Source organism: Marmota monax, unplaced genomic scaffold, assembly GCF_021218885.2.
Source record: "Marmota monax isolate L192 unplaced genomic scaffold, Marmota_monax_Labrador192_F-V1.1 WCK01_AAM20220418_F8-fsc00424, whole genome shotgun sequence".
NCBI classification, from domain to species: domain Eukaryota; kingdom Metazoa; phylum Chordata; class Mammalia; order Rodentia; family Sciuridae; genus Marmota; species Marmota monax.
The window spans coordinates 493357-507703 of NW_026695015.1; the positions used below are offsets into that span (position 1 = coordinate 493357).

Below are 14347 nucleotides of genomic sequence, written 5' to 3' on the forward strand. Positions count from 1 at the left end.
TTCTCACCTTTCCCTCCCCCGTCGATTGTGGTTTAGCTTCCCCCTTTCAGCAGCATGTACACTTTAAGTGGGCAGAATGCTTGTGTTCTTAATGAAAAACACAATAGCAAATTCTACCACTTCATTTTTATATCAGGGAATTTTAACAATTAATGATCAAGTGGCTATGGCAGAAATAAAGAACTCAATTATGTCAAGGGATATCTGATCTGGACTATACCGTAGATGAACAGTACCATTGAAACAGTCTGAAGAATATGGATATAGTTATTCTAATAATTGAGATTATGAAATGAATTACTTTTTAATGAGGCAATTTAATCAGTGTGAACTAAACCTAAGCAGTTATTGAAATGAAAGCAAGATTTTTTTTAATAAGATGAAATTCAGATCTAGGAATTCAGGGCTATGTATGGTTCCCCAGTCCTCTGGGACTCAGGCAACCTCTACTTTGGCATTCTGCAATGTTTAAAATTGTGCCATGTGTTATAGATCAGGATTGAGGTTTATAATCCAAAATCCAAGCCAAATATGAAGGAAGGGAAGGGAAAGTGGTATGTACCCTTCACTTATGGACCTGTCTCAAAAGTTGTGGACACCTGTTTGAGTCAGCTTTTTCACTGCTGTGATCAAAAGACCTGACAAGAACAATTTTAAAGATGAAAAATTTATTTTGGGCTCACAATTTTACAGGTCTCAGTACATAGAGGGCCAACTCTATTCCTCATGGCTTCATATGAGTCAGAACATCAGGAAAGAAGTGTGTGACAGAGGAAAGCATTACAGGACTTGGCACTAGGAAACAGAGAGAGGGATCTGCTCATCAAGAACAATATATATATCCTAAAGGGACACCCCCAAGGACCCACTTCCGCTAGCCACACCCACCTGCCTTCAGTTACCACCTAGCTAATCCTTATCAGCAGATTAATGAACAGCTTTTATAACCCAATCACTTCACCTCTAAGCTTTCTTGCATTGTCTCACACATGATTTCTTCTGGGATACTTCAAATCTAAACCATAACAACATCGTTTCTAAAAGCTAATGTCCCCGTGGCCAACACTTAGTTACATGGTTGGTTGTTCATAGGAGAGCTAGTCAATTGTATAAGAATATGTTATCAGGTAAAGCTCTAAGATTCTTTTACTAAAAAGAATTGGGAAGGGAGATTAGGAAATAATTAACAGGTCCCCTCCCCAATAAACCAGTTTTTTTCTATTTGGGCTATTTGTATATACTTTAAGGCTTCTTTCTTGAAGCAGACACAGTATTATAATTTGTTCACACATAATATTTTAGTACACCTTTGCACATTATTATAAATTGTAATATTTCCATTTTTCAACTATTCAGTATTTTCTGTGAACTATACAAAAGTATGTTAGTGAGAGGGAAGCATTCTAGTGGCATTGGTGATATATTTTATAAACATAATACAGGTCGAAAAGTTCTGGAAGGCTTTTTGTGAACAGTTTTATCCAACCTGTCAAAATAAGCCTACTGAAAAGACAGCAAAACTCAGTTCTCTTAAATGTCAAATAAGATACCAATTTCCTCTACATCTCTACCATATCCAAAAAGAACAAAAAAAGAATGCCAAGTGGTGGTAAGATATGATGTAAGAAAATAGTATAACTTCCTCCTAATTCTCCAATAAAGGTCCTGCCACAACCTCACTCTCCAGCTTTGGCACCATGACTTTCCTTCCTTCCTGGGTCTGTGTACTAGTTGGTTCCCTTTCTTTTTCTTTAGCAGGAGACTTAAATTTTTTAGATCTGTATCCTCCTTTGTGGAAGGAGAGTCCTGGTCAGTTCAGTGACTACCCAGTGGAGAATGGAACATACATTATCAATCCCTGGATATTCCCTGAAAGACTCGGGATGTATAAAATTCTATTGAACCAAACAGCCACTTATTTTGAAAAATTCGCTTCAGGAAATGAGCAAAATCTTTTATGGGGATTGGCTTTGCAGCATGGTTGGCAATATAGTTCGGGTAAGGAAGACAGCTGTTTTCAATCTCATCATCTATCAATATCATTATGAAACTTTAGAAAATAGAACTTTAATATAGTTCATATAAGAAAGACTGCTGTTTTATTCTAACTCTCTCTCTCTCTCTCTATATATATATATATATATATCCATGAAGTATTGGAAAAATGGGACTCTGAAAATCCTGCACATGTTTTTGAAAATTGATTCTTTTACTTCCCTCTTTTCCCCTCATAATCATTTTTCTCCTCTCCACAAATCCTTCCCTTGTGGATTATCTGTTTCTACTAGAAACTTCAGTGAGACATAAGGTATAATGACCAGCCGAAAACACTCATTATATCTGATCTATTGAACATTTTACAAATGGTTACTAAACCCTACTAAGTGGTACATTCCTTTCTAAGAACTGGGATGAACAGAATAGTCAAGGGAGTGTATATCACAAACAGAACACAATGCCATATTAGTTTGAACTTCTTGAATTTTAATTGTGATTACCTGACTGTGGAAACAGAGACATAAATGCACATTTTTGGGGGGCTAATTCTCTGAAAGTGATTGCTTCCTCATGGAAATAAGTCACCTTCCAGTGCATATGAAGAAGGTATATGATGTTAATATTATTAACTCTTTTACTCTGGGAGTATTCATTCCATAAAATTTATCAGGATATAGAGAAAACAGTAAAAATGTGAATATTTACAAAAGCAAAATATCTAAGACCTATAATTCAAAGATCAAAACTTGTAGTATGGTTAAAGAAAAATTGGTCACGAGGTGAGGAAAAACAAGATAGAGAATACTAACACCAGTAATTCAGAAATAAGTGTCAGGAATTGAGAATGAGGAATGACGAGGAAAGGAACTGTTGATTTTCATTGCAAGATCATAGTATTATTTGATCTTTTAAAATCTTGAGCAAATGTAATTTTAATAAAATGAAAATTAAATAAGAAAAATGTTTTTGCATCTACAAATAAAATGTTTCTAGTTAAGTGATGATCATACTCAACTTCACACTGTGGATAATAAATACTGCTGCACATTTTCTCTCCTCTAGGCAGATTAGCTGATCCCAGCCAAAGGACAGACTGTGGCTATGAATCTGATCATCTGTGCATCTCTGTGGACAGTTGGTGGGCTGGTAGGTTCACTTTGAAAGCAAAACAAATATTATCCTTTCACCACAGAAAGCATTCAACCTAAAATTTTAGGGGCTTGGATAAAACAAAATAGTATTGTGTTCCTTTTGAAAAATGAATCTGTGTCACATGTACCCAGTGACCTTTGTGTCATATTATAGGTTTTAACAGCCACATTTTTTAGGACACATTTAATTTCTCACAGAAAGATTGAAACTAATAACAACAAGGACAAGTGGCCTCTGAGTAAGCAACAAAGGCAGTTAGATGTTAGGTCTCAAAAATGACAGGGAATCTTTGGAATAAGGAAGGCTGAAAAGTGTGAGATCAAGACAATTATGCTTTTTAATTTTGTTCCTAGCATATTTGATAATATTGAAACTCATAAACTTGTCAGAGGTTAATAGCAACTGTATTTAATTTTATCAATCAGTAATCTACATCTTTAGTTGTATACTTAATGCTAAAAATAATCAGAAATTATTTTCTAATTCTTTAATTTTGCATTTTAGTTATGAAATTTATTTGCACAATAATTTCTTAAAGGTATTTCCCAATAATTAGAAGGAAGATCACACCAAATTTCACTTTCTCAAGAGTGACACTCACAGTATGTATCCCCTATGTATTTTCATCATAAATACTGAATCGATCTTAAATATTCACAAATAATCATACTCACAGATCTGAAATTCAACCTTTATTTTGCTCATATCGGCTTATGAGTTTGGAGTATCAGAGGACTATGCTGGGTAATAGGACTGCATTCACAAATGCTTGTCTATGATGAAAATATTTTCAACACTGATTTCCAGTGAGGAGCCAGTATAAGTCTAATACCTAACTAAATCAATGCATTTAAATCTACTGCTGTAGTAAGTAATCTGTAGGTAGGAATTTTAAAGAATCTTATTTGATTGTCAAAGCAATTATTTATTGTTCTAATTATCTCTTGTCAAAACAAATCAAAAAATTCTGCTTTAAAGACATAGTTATCGACATTATACTTACCAATTAAACCTAATATCCACTTACCAAAGATGCAATCCTGTTAGAATATTTTAGAAAAGATATAATTCACAGTACAACCTCAATGAGAAGTTTTGTACCTTTCTCTGGACAGTTTGATAGTTTTCTTCCTTTTTTTAAATTTAGTGCTTTAAAATGAATATAACCAAATCCATTCAAATTACTTTTGTTTTAATATATGAGTCAAGAACTTTAATATATACTCATGATCACAGGATTATTAACAAAGTTATGTTCAAGTTATATAGACAAATGATACTTAGTGGGATTTTGTTCAGTATTTTTTCTTTGTGCCTAACTTTTATCTCATGCTTCTGGATCTGGGAGTTTTTTCTTTAATGACTCAGGGCCTTCTTATAAATGTATTCTTTTATGGCTGGTGCTTCATGTAATAATAATAAGCCATTTGTTCTTACAGATTTAAATTATTTTCTCTGTGTATTGCCGTTCCTTGCTGCGGTGGATTATGGCATCCTGGGGATATCATCAGATCAAGTCAGGCTTCGGCCACCACCTGTGGATCAGAAGAGGTTTTGCTATGATGTATCTGGCTGCCTTTTATCCTTCCCTGAGATAATGAACAAGTGGAGTGACTTTTACAAGGTTCCTTCTTTAAGTGTTATATTTTGTAATTTTTATCTAGGGTTTTTGTGCTTTGTACAATATTTTTTTCTTAAAATGGCAAGCTATCTTGATAATGCTTAATATATTACTAACACATATTGCAATAGGGCATTGCATGTCATTGAAATATTGTCCCAGTACTGAATCAACACAAAATTTATCCATTCTGCCCACCTCAAACAAATTATACCATACAGAGTGAGCATACAACGTATTTTGGTAACAGGCGAATGGCTAGCATGGTTGATTAGAACTCCAGACCCACCGTGAGATCATAGGAGACAGGGGATTATAGAACTCGTTTTAGATCAGTTGTAATTCTCACAGTACTGTTGTGTTATGAGAGTGGGATACGTTATGAAGATACCAAAGAAAACACCAGAGATTGGACACAAGATATTATATTTATTGAAAAATGGTTATAAGGAGGTCCAGTGGCGACTGGCTGAACAGATGTTTCACCAGAAAGTCCAGTGGTGATGAACTGCACAGGTGCACCTCTGCTCCACACAGTGCTTCCAGTGCCTCACAAAAAAGTGGAGCTATATATATATAAGAGTTAGACACCATTGGTCATCTGGGTCAGACTCACATTGTTTCCCTAACTTGGTTATGATTTTTGGGAATAGAAAGGGCCATTCAGGTACATGGTGTATACTGTTGCCTTCTCTTTAAGGATGACACACTGGCCAATCATCTTATTTCAACTAAACTAATAAATGACCACATGTGGGTAGAGATAAACAATTATATGATGTTCTAAACTAAATATTCAATGACTAAAACAAAATGCATTAGTGAAACATACATATGAACTAAAATCCATGATGAAAACATATGTTTATTAGTTCTTTAGATTATCAATTAATGCTTTTATATATATTTAAATTTAACTTTCAAACAAAAAAATTTTTCTTCTTGCTCTTAAGATTTTATGGTAATTTCAATAATGGTGGTAGGAAAAAATGACAAAAAAGACTCCTGGTGCCTGTATGAAATATGCATTCTTTTAAGATGTTTGAAGTTCACTTCTTTTAGATGTATATACTTTACCAAATGTAAAGCATTTTTTTTGCCCTTTATAAAGATTAGACAGTAATGGTCTTGCACATATTTACTTTTACATTTTCGTTTCATGTAGTATATCACTCAATTATGTGTCTGAACCAGTCGAACTTCAGGGAGGGGAATTGTTAGAGTTGCTCAAATACTAACAAGTTTCTCCTCTTTAGTATGTGCATTCACCTTCTAGTACCTTTGAAGACATATTGGAATACTTATGGGTTGCACATATCTTCACCCTGAATAACATTTTCAACACATTTGATGATAGGTAAGAATGGATCCAATGTCATCTCTCTTTAGTATGTTTGATTTTTTTTTTTTTTTTTTTTTTTTTGCGGGGTCACCAGATATTGAACTCAGTGGTGCTTAACCACTGACCCACATCCTTAGACCCTTTGTTGTATTTTATTTAGAGACAGAGTCTCACTGAGTTGCTTAGGGCCTCACTAACTTGCAGAGGCTGGCTTTGAACTTGTGATCTTCCTGTCTCAGCCTCCTAGCTGCTGGAATTACAAGCATGTGCCACCACATCTGGCTGATTTTTGTCTTATTTATACTGTTTTCTTCTTCTAGAATGATGATGATTTCCAATCTCAATATTAGATAATAGATCTAACAATTGGCATTATAATGATGAGATGTAAATATTTTAGCATGACCTGGCATAGAATGTCTTTTATGATGAGGGGGCAAAATAGGAGAATAAAGGGTTGTATTAAAAAAATCAAATACATGAAATGAATTTTTCTACATGTAGAAAACAAAATGGAATATGAATATGTAGATGATTTTCATTGCTTTGGGCATAGATAAATGATATATTGGTATAAACATGTATGAGTAACTATCAGCAGGCATCATGTTTAGTGCACACGACAGCCTAAAGATTATCAAGCCACTCAACATACTGGACACAGATTGGCAGGCATAAGAATGACTTGGATGGAAAGTGAATGGTACTATCTAGAGGGTGAAATCTACCTTCTATGGTATGGTGTAGGGTAAAAAGCTAGATATAGCAAAAAACAAAGAAAGGGGGATTCATTGGTGGTGAATAAGTATATACATAGATATACATATACATATATAAATACATGTGTGTGCGTGTGTGTGTGTGTGTGTGTATATATATATATATATATATATATATATAAATAAAGTAGACAGTAATGTCTGAGTCCTTCATAGACAGTAATGTCTGAGCCCTTCATATGCCACTCACTCATATTTTCCCCACTCACTTGATCATTCATAAAGGTAAAAGTCTCAGTCTTAGAGAATTTCCTTCTTTTCTAGTTGATTTGGCTTCAAAACTGGGCATTAAATTAGGCAATGAAGGAGTGTAATCCTTTGTCAGTGTCTGTGATATAATCTGGGGTTGCATCTATCATAGCTGTTGGGATTCTCTTGTTCCTTTTGGGCAATGATGGGAAACACGTGAGATTATCTCAGGTGTCGTGGATTTGAATGGTGATGGTCAACCTCATTATTTTGATTGATAGTAAATGATTGTTACAGCTTTTTTTTTTTCATTTAACGGTTTCATAGGTTTGTATCAAAAAGTAAATTAGTAGAAAAATATAACTTTGAACATAGAAAACATGCATGTTTTAAATATTTAAAATTTATGGAGGGTTGGAGAGGTAGCTTCATATGTAAGGCCCTAGGTTTGATCTCCAGCACTGAAAAACAACAACAACAACAACATACATTTGTGGAGATTGCAGCATTCTTTTAGGTATATTTTCTTTCCCTAATGAACTTAGATAATCAAGTAGCTTGCATTTATTCCTATTTATGCAGTAGAATTAATTGCATGTGAAAAAATCACTTTTTTTAAAAAAAATACATGCCAGTAGAGTGTATTTTGACTTTTTGTACATACATGTAGCATAAATTATCCTAATTAGGATACTATTCTTGTAGTTGGTTGTACATGATGTGGAGTTACCCTGGTCGTGTATTCATATACAAGGATAGGAAAATTATGTCTAATTAATTCTCCTGCCTTTCCTATTTCCCTCTCCCTGTCAGTTCCCTTCATTCCCCTTTGGCAGATTTGTTTAAAAATTGTTTCAGAATCACATAATATAAAGCTTTTGGTGAGTATATTTAAATTTGTGTATGTCTATTTTGATCACCAGGGAATAAATTAAAAACTATTCATTTTATGGGTAATTAGTAGGATCCCATCCTCACTGATTACAACAAAGATGTTTTTGATCCACACTTCTATTTCCTTAACTTTGGTGTTTTAATTTCATCCCTTGGCAACAATAAATATCCTTCCTAAATAAAATTTTAAACAGCTAACATTTTAAGTAAAAGAATAGAGAATTAAGTACATTTAAATATTAAGAATAAGTGAAAGAAGCTGTTCTAAATACTTTCATGTAATAAAACTCAGTTCAAAATCATTGCTTTTCCAAGATAATAAATCTGTTCCTGAGTGTTTGGTAGAGAGCTTAAAATCTTACAGTGAACCAATTTGCAGTCCCACCAGCAATGTATGAGTGAGTGTACCTTTTTCACCACATCCTCGCCAACATTTATTGCTGTCTGTATTCTTGATGATTTCCATTCTGACAGGAGTGAGATGAAATCTTAGCGTAGTTTTGATTTGCATTTCTCTAATTGCTAGAGATGTTGAACACTTTTTCATATATTTGTTGATCAACTGTATTCTTCTTCTATGAAGTGTCTTTCAGTTACTTAACCCATTTGTTGATTGGGTTATTTGTTTTTTTTTTGGGGGGGTGTTAAGTTTTTTGAGTTCTTTATATTTCTTAGAGATTAATGCTTTACTGGAAGTGCATGTGGTGAAGATTTTGCCCCAATCTGTAGGCTCAATGCAGCCACATCAATGTTTATAGCAGTTCAATTCACAATAGCTAGACTATTAAAACAACCTAGGTGTCCCTCAATAGATGAATGGATAAAAAATGTGGTATATATACTCAATGGAATATTACTCAACTTTAAAGAAGGGTAAACTTATGCCATTTGCCAGTAGTTGGAGTTGGAAAATATCATGCTAAGCAAAATAAGCCAATCCCACAAAACCAAAGGCTGAATGTTCTCTCTAATATGCGGATACTAATTCACGTTAAGATGGGGAGCACTAGGGAAGAACAGTGTTACCATAGATTAGGTAGAGGAAGTGATGGGAGGGAAATGGGGAGGGCATGTGGGGATAGGAAAGATAGTAGAATGAAACAGACATTATTACTGTATGTATGTATGTGACTGCATGATCCATATGATTCTGCAACATGTACACTCAGAAAAATGAGAAATTATATCCCATCTATGTATGATATATCAAAGTGCGTAAATGCATTCTACTGTCATGTATAACTAATTAAAACAAAAAGTTAAAAAAATATTACAGTGAATTACAGGACAGATATTCAAATTCCCTAACTCACTAACCCGTCTTCTTACCCTGCATGCTGCACAGCCTGCATTGCAAAGGGCTTGAAAACTGGATTTCAAAGATCAAGTCTTCTAAGATTTTCTCTTATTCTTGAAAGCTAAATTGAGAACAAACATATGCTTCAACATTTGCAATATATAATAAGCAGAAATGAATGGAGTGAAAATAAAACCTGAGTACTACTTCGTTTATGAGGCATTTTTCAATCTCAAGGGGAGATAAGTCACAGCTGCCAGGTTAGAGGACAGGTGAGTGTAAGCAGGGTCTCCTGCCCAGGGAGTGAGGAAGGAGGACAGTCCTTGGAGTTGGCCTGCTGGTCCTGCTGCAGAGATCTTTCCTTCTGTCTTTATGTATATTTTAAAGTGAATATCGGTGTGATTTTTAAAAATTAATAGTTTGTATTTACATGCTTTTTTATATGCTAATGGTTTAAAGAGTCAAATAGTTTGATATTCCCTTCCCTAAAAAAAAAAGAACATCACAGCTATACCTAGACACATTATCACCAGTTATTATTCATTATTTGTGTGTTTACAATGACATTTCTAAAACACATTCCTGTAAGACTTTTCATTATCTTCAGCTATGGGTATTATCCTTCGAGTCACCACCCTGAAAAATTATGGTTTAGTTCACATCATCCCCACTCCACACACAAGCCATTCTCAAACGGCCCTCTGTGGAGTTGATGAATAGTTTATATTGGTACTCAGAGCTTATATTATTTTGGCTGTAATCAATACTCACTTCTTTGGCCTGGAATAAACTGATTACTTGTATCTGGGTGTTTGATTTCTTAGTATTCCATTCATGTAACACTACTGCGCTCGACATCAGCAAGCCAAGGAACTGCCTTCTCAAGTTGCTCGAAGCTTCAAGAATCCCACCCATAGCCTCTTCTTAAAGAGCTCAGTTTTCAGAGACACTTACTGGCACTGATGGATAATCCTGTGATGTCTCCTACTATGCTGCTAGAGATTCTCCCTGCCTGTTTTGTGTTGCATCACCTGGGGTCTTCTTATGTAGGACACTCTAGTCACTTACATTCCCTGCTTTCTAGGTGATGTCCCTCCCTTACACTGTGATGAGTTGACTCAGTGCAGGTGCAGGGACTCTTTGCTCTACAAGCTCCAGGGTGAGGAGCAGCAGGTCCACTGGAGCTGAAGTACGGGAGGCATCTGTGTGCATGCTCACCTGTTCACTATCCATCTTCCTGACTCCAGCCTCTCTATTCTCCCCACCTTAAATTAGGGGATTGTATATATTATCTCAGCATTAGTCCTAAGATTTTCTCTATGTTTTCAGAATTTAAATAGTTCTTTTCAATATCCAGGCTCCAAATTTTGTGGCTCCCTTCCTGTTTTCTGAGTATGCTTCTTGTTGTCATTTTAATGGGGGCTTTTGTGGGTGACAAATGTATAACTGTCTGTTACAAATGGGCATTTTTATTCAAAATCATTTAACTTAGAACATTCTCTTCTGTTGTTAATTTGGATCATTTAAGAATACTCGAGTTGTATTATGGATAAATTTATATTTAGTCTCACTATTAATTCAAGTTATAATACATATTTTCTACTAATCCACATCACTTGAATGTTTGATGATAGCTCCTTAAGCAGTTTAAATCTGTCTGAAGACCTAATGGAAAGAGGCAAATCTCTTAGTGATGACTACTGTGGAAATTCCAAATGCCTGTTTAGGTGTCCTGCATTTGTTAATCTACTAGTTGATGAGGTTTCTGGTTGTCAATTTCTATGAGCTCTGTTTTGGAGATTCTAAGTAATTGACAGTTGCCTGAAATACTGTAACAATGTATATAGTAAGATATCTTGATTTGGGTTTTCACAGATCTAATTTTTAAGTCCTGACCCCATTTGACTTGGGTATCCAAAGACATCACTCCTCATTTTTAAAATGGCAATAGTAATAGTACATGCCACACTGTGTAATTTTTGGGATTAATTGAGAAACATATGCATTTAGCTTAACCACTGGCACATGGGATACAGTCAGTATAAAATACTGATTATAACCAGAACAAGAGGCAGGGAGAACAGTAGTAAAGAATATGAATTTTAAAGTCAGATTGTTAGGGTTAAAACCTGGTTCTGCAATTTTTCATACATATGATCCAGTATTTTGTTAGCTTCATTAAAAAAAAAAGAAAAAGAAAAACAGCAGCAGGACCTACACTATTAAACTTCAGTGGCATACCACGTGTTTCCTGCTCACACATGTGGGTTCAGCCTGGCTCACACATGAAGGATCTGCTGGTCCTTCCTGGCCTTACTCTCTGGTGAACTCACTGATCAGCCCCAGCAGGGATGACTGGGAAAGCTCAGTTCTGATGCACTTATCTGCTTCATCAGGAGGGTCTGGGCATTGTCCATGGTGGTCAAAGTTGCAAGAGAGAAATCAAGTGTGAAAATCCACTTCAAGCTTATGCTTCATCAAGTTGGTTAATACTATATTGTCCAAATCAAGTCAAATGACTGAGCCAGGGGAAAGTGTTTCTGTCTCTCACCAGATATAGAAAGTAAGGGTCCTGGAAGTTACCTGACAGAAGAGAGGATTATAGGGCAATAGGGAATAGGAAAAAATTGGAGCAACATCTGTAATCTATCATACTCAGGAAAATAGCCTTAGAATCTTATCAGTTACTTTCTTCAGTCAAAAATACTAAGAAGTGTTTATTTAAGCAAGATAATCCTAATAATTTGTGGCCTATGTAAACTCCAGTCAAATTCTGGTCTTGTATTGGCTGGCTTGTTCAGAAGTACTTATATTTTTTATTTGAGAACCAAGAAATTTGTTTATTTACTTAGTTTTGGCCACATTCTGTCTCACTCATTAGATCAACTGGCCACTGAATTGTTCAACTGCAGAATTTGAAAAGTTTTCTATTGAATTTCATTTCTGCTCATATAACTTTTCAGTACTGGTGTCTTCATTGTCTTTTCCCTTCTCCCAGGTTTCTGACTCCCTTGCAATTTGTTTTTCTTTTTTGCAGTACTATGGAGTGATCCAGGGGTGCTCTAACACTGAGCTACATGCAGACCTCTATTTGGAGACAGGGTCTCAGTAAATTGCTGATTTTGGACTTGAACTTGTGATCCTCCTGCCTCAGTCTTCTGGGTGGTGCAGTTTATTTAATTTGCTGTTACTAGGGCTTAGTGGCCCTTGCTCAAAATCCTTATGAATAGGCATATCCTTTCATTTTTATTTGATAGACGTGTATTTTTATTTACTGTGACGTGTCAAAGAATATTTAATCCCAACACAACACTTGCCATTAAGGATAAACGTATGCTCACTCTACTATGTTCAGGCTAGGGGAAGAAAGAGTCTATCAGAATGGGAGTCATGGGGATGGGTTGTGTCCTCTGGACTATGTTATGGTTTACTTAATGTAAGCATGTTTACATAATGTAAGCATCTTATATTTTGTGGATCCTTCATATGTGTTGTCAAAATAAAATCAGATGGTCTAACTTGAGGAGGTTAGAACATATTCTAATGTTATAATAAAACCTCAAATATGTGGATGGTGCCGTGGGAATATGCCAGAGTGGGAAGTCATTGGTTTTAATTTAGGTAGGCTGGAAAACTTCGTGAAAGAAGCAATATTTTTGATGAGACTTGAAAGAGAATGTTCCTGGTGAGCAAAGTGGGAAGTGTACAGCCTTTTAGGAGAACAAAAATGTTTCCAAAAGTTGTTAAGTGTACTTACAGTTCATAGTGACAGGGGCTGTGAATTACCTAGTTATAAAACTCTTTTCTACTTTCCACTATAGTTATTGGTTCCCTAAATTATCAAGAAAGTTCAGTTTTGAAGAGGTTTCCTAAAGTAAACTTTTAAATTCCAATTACTTAGAAAATTGGACTTGAAAATCTGGCCTCTATTTCACTAGAATGATCAATATTTTGGGGACTCCAAAATATTGGAAATCAACAGTTTTCTAACATATGTCTCAGTCCAGTAATAATTTTGACTTAGACCTTTGATATTTTTCTTGACATTGCCAGAGAATATTATTAAAAATGTTTTAGTACAGTTATTTTATTCTTTGTGAGTATTATATGTTTAATTCAAAGATGTAAAATGCAAAGTAAAATATTAATAACAAATGGGATGATCCTTCCCAGACTTAAAGATTAACTATGCATCTTCACATCTCCTGAAGGATGGATAAAAAATCATCGCATTAAAAACCCATTTTATAAATCATGAATTTTACGGCAAGAGACAATCTTTTCTAAAGGAAGTGAGGTTGAAATTCTGAGATGATTAACCATAATTAAATACTTTTTCCATTTGTCTTTTAGATATGTCTACTATTCTAAACAAGAAGCAAAATTTGAGAAGAACTGGGTTAATGCTGTGGAATATATAGGCGCTGCCCGCATTCCTACAACTTTCATTAGAGTATATGAGTCCCAGAAGGGCCTGCCACCACGAATTCTTAGTAAAATGGACACAGCCTCTGGAATCAGTGACTTTACTGCCCTACAGAACACAGTCCTGTCAGGTCTAAGTGTTCTTGGCACAGTGAGTAAACTTACAGGTGAGAATTTTAAAAGAATACTTGACAAAAATCAAGACCATGTTGAACAGACATTGGTGAACTAATTAAATCAGAAGTATAGATATCATGATATATACTCTAAAAAGACATTTATGATTTCTTATGGTTATCTCTTATATTTAATTAGGAATAATCACTGTTGATATATGACCACTGAGAACCATGTTTTTCTTTGCCCTCATGGACTGTCCTTCCATCTGCAGTCCATATTGAAACATGGAGTGTGCATATCAACTAAAGCACACTTCAGTACACCCATATATACTCCTTATTGTGCTCATCAGAACTTTTCTTATTCTAAACTGAGTACTTTGATCTTAAATTTAAAGAATATAAGAGAATTTCAAAAGCAAAACTACCACAATTAATGAAATTACTAGCAATTTGACTTTTCTGAGTTTCTTTGATCCAATATTTGTTAGTCATGAAACACGTTCTTCTGCATTACTTCAAATGCTAAGA

The 14347-nt window shown here is 34.9% G+C and overlaps 1 protein-coding gene across 1 annotated transcript; it reads left to right on the forward strand.

The window, feature by feature from the left end:
- Positions 1 to 1697: 1697 nt before the first annotated feature.
- On the forward strand, positions 1698 to 13929 carry LOC124081406 (protein LEG1 homolog). Its single transcript, XM_046427606.2, has 5 exons — positions 1698 to 1998; positions 3061 to 3144; positions 4590 to 4774; positions 6028 to 6128; positions 13626 to 13929. Exons 1-5 carry the CDS (start codon positions 1698 to 1700, stop codon positions 13927 to 13929), a joined length of 975 nt encoding a protein of 324 aa, XP_046283562.2.
- The last annotated feature ends 418 nt before the right edge of the window (positions 13930 to 14347 follow it).

Excerpts from the sequence above, each read along its gene's own strand:
- LOC124081406 (XM_046427606.2), top strand. The coding sequence starts at position 1,698 with ATGACTTTCCTTCCTTCCTGGGTCTGTGTACTAGTTGGTTCCCTTTCT. Across the intron at positions 1,999-3,060 it reads TGGTTGGCAATATAGTTCGG|GCAGATTAGCTGATCCCAGC; the intron begins GTAAGGAAGACA and ends TCTCTCCTCTAG. Across the intron at positions 4,775-6,027 it reads AGTGGAGTGACTTTTACAAG|TATGTGCATTCACCTTCTAG; the intron begins GTTCCTTCTTTA and ends TCTCCTCTTTAG.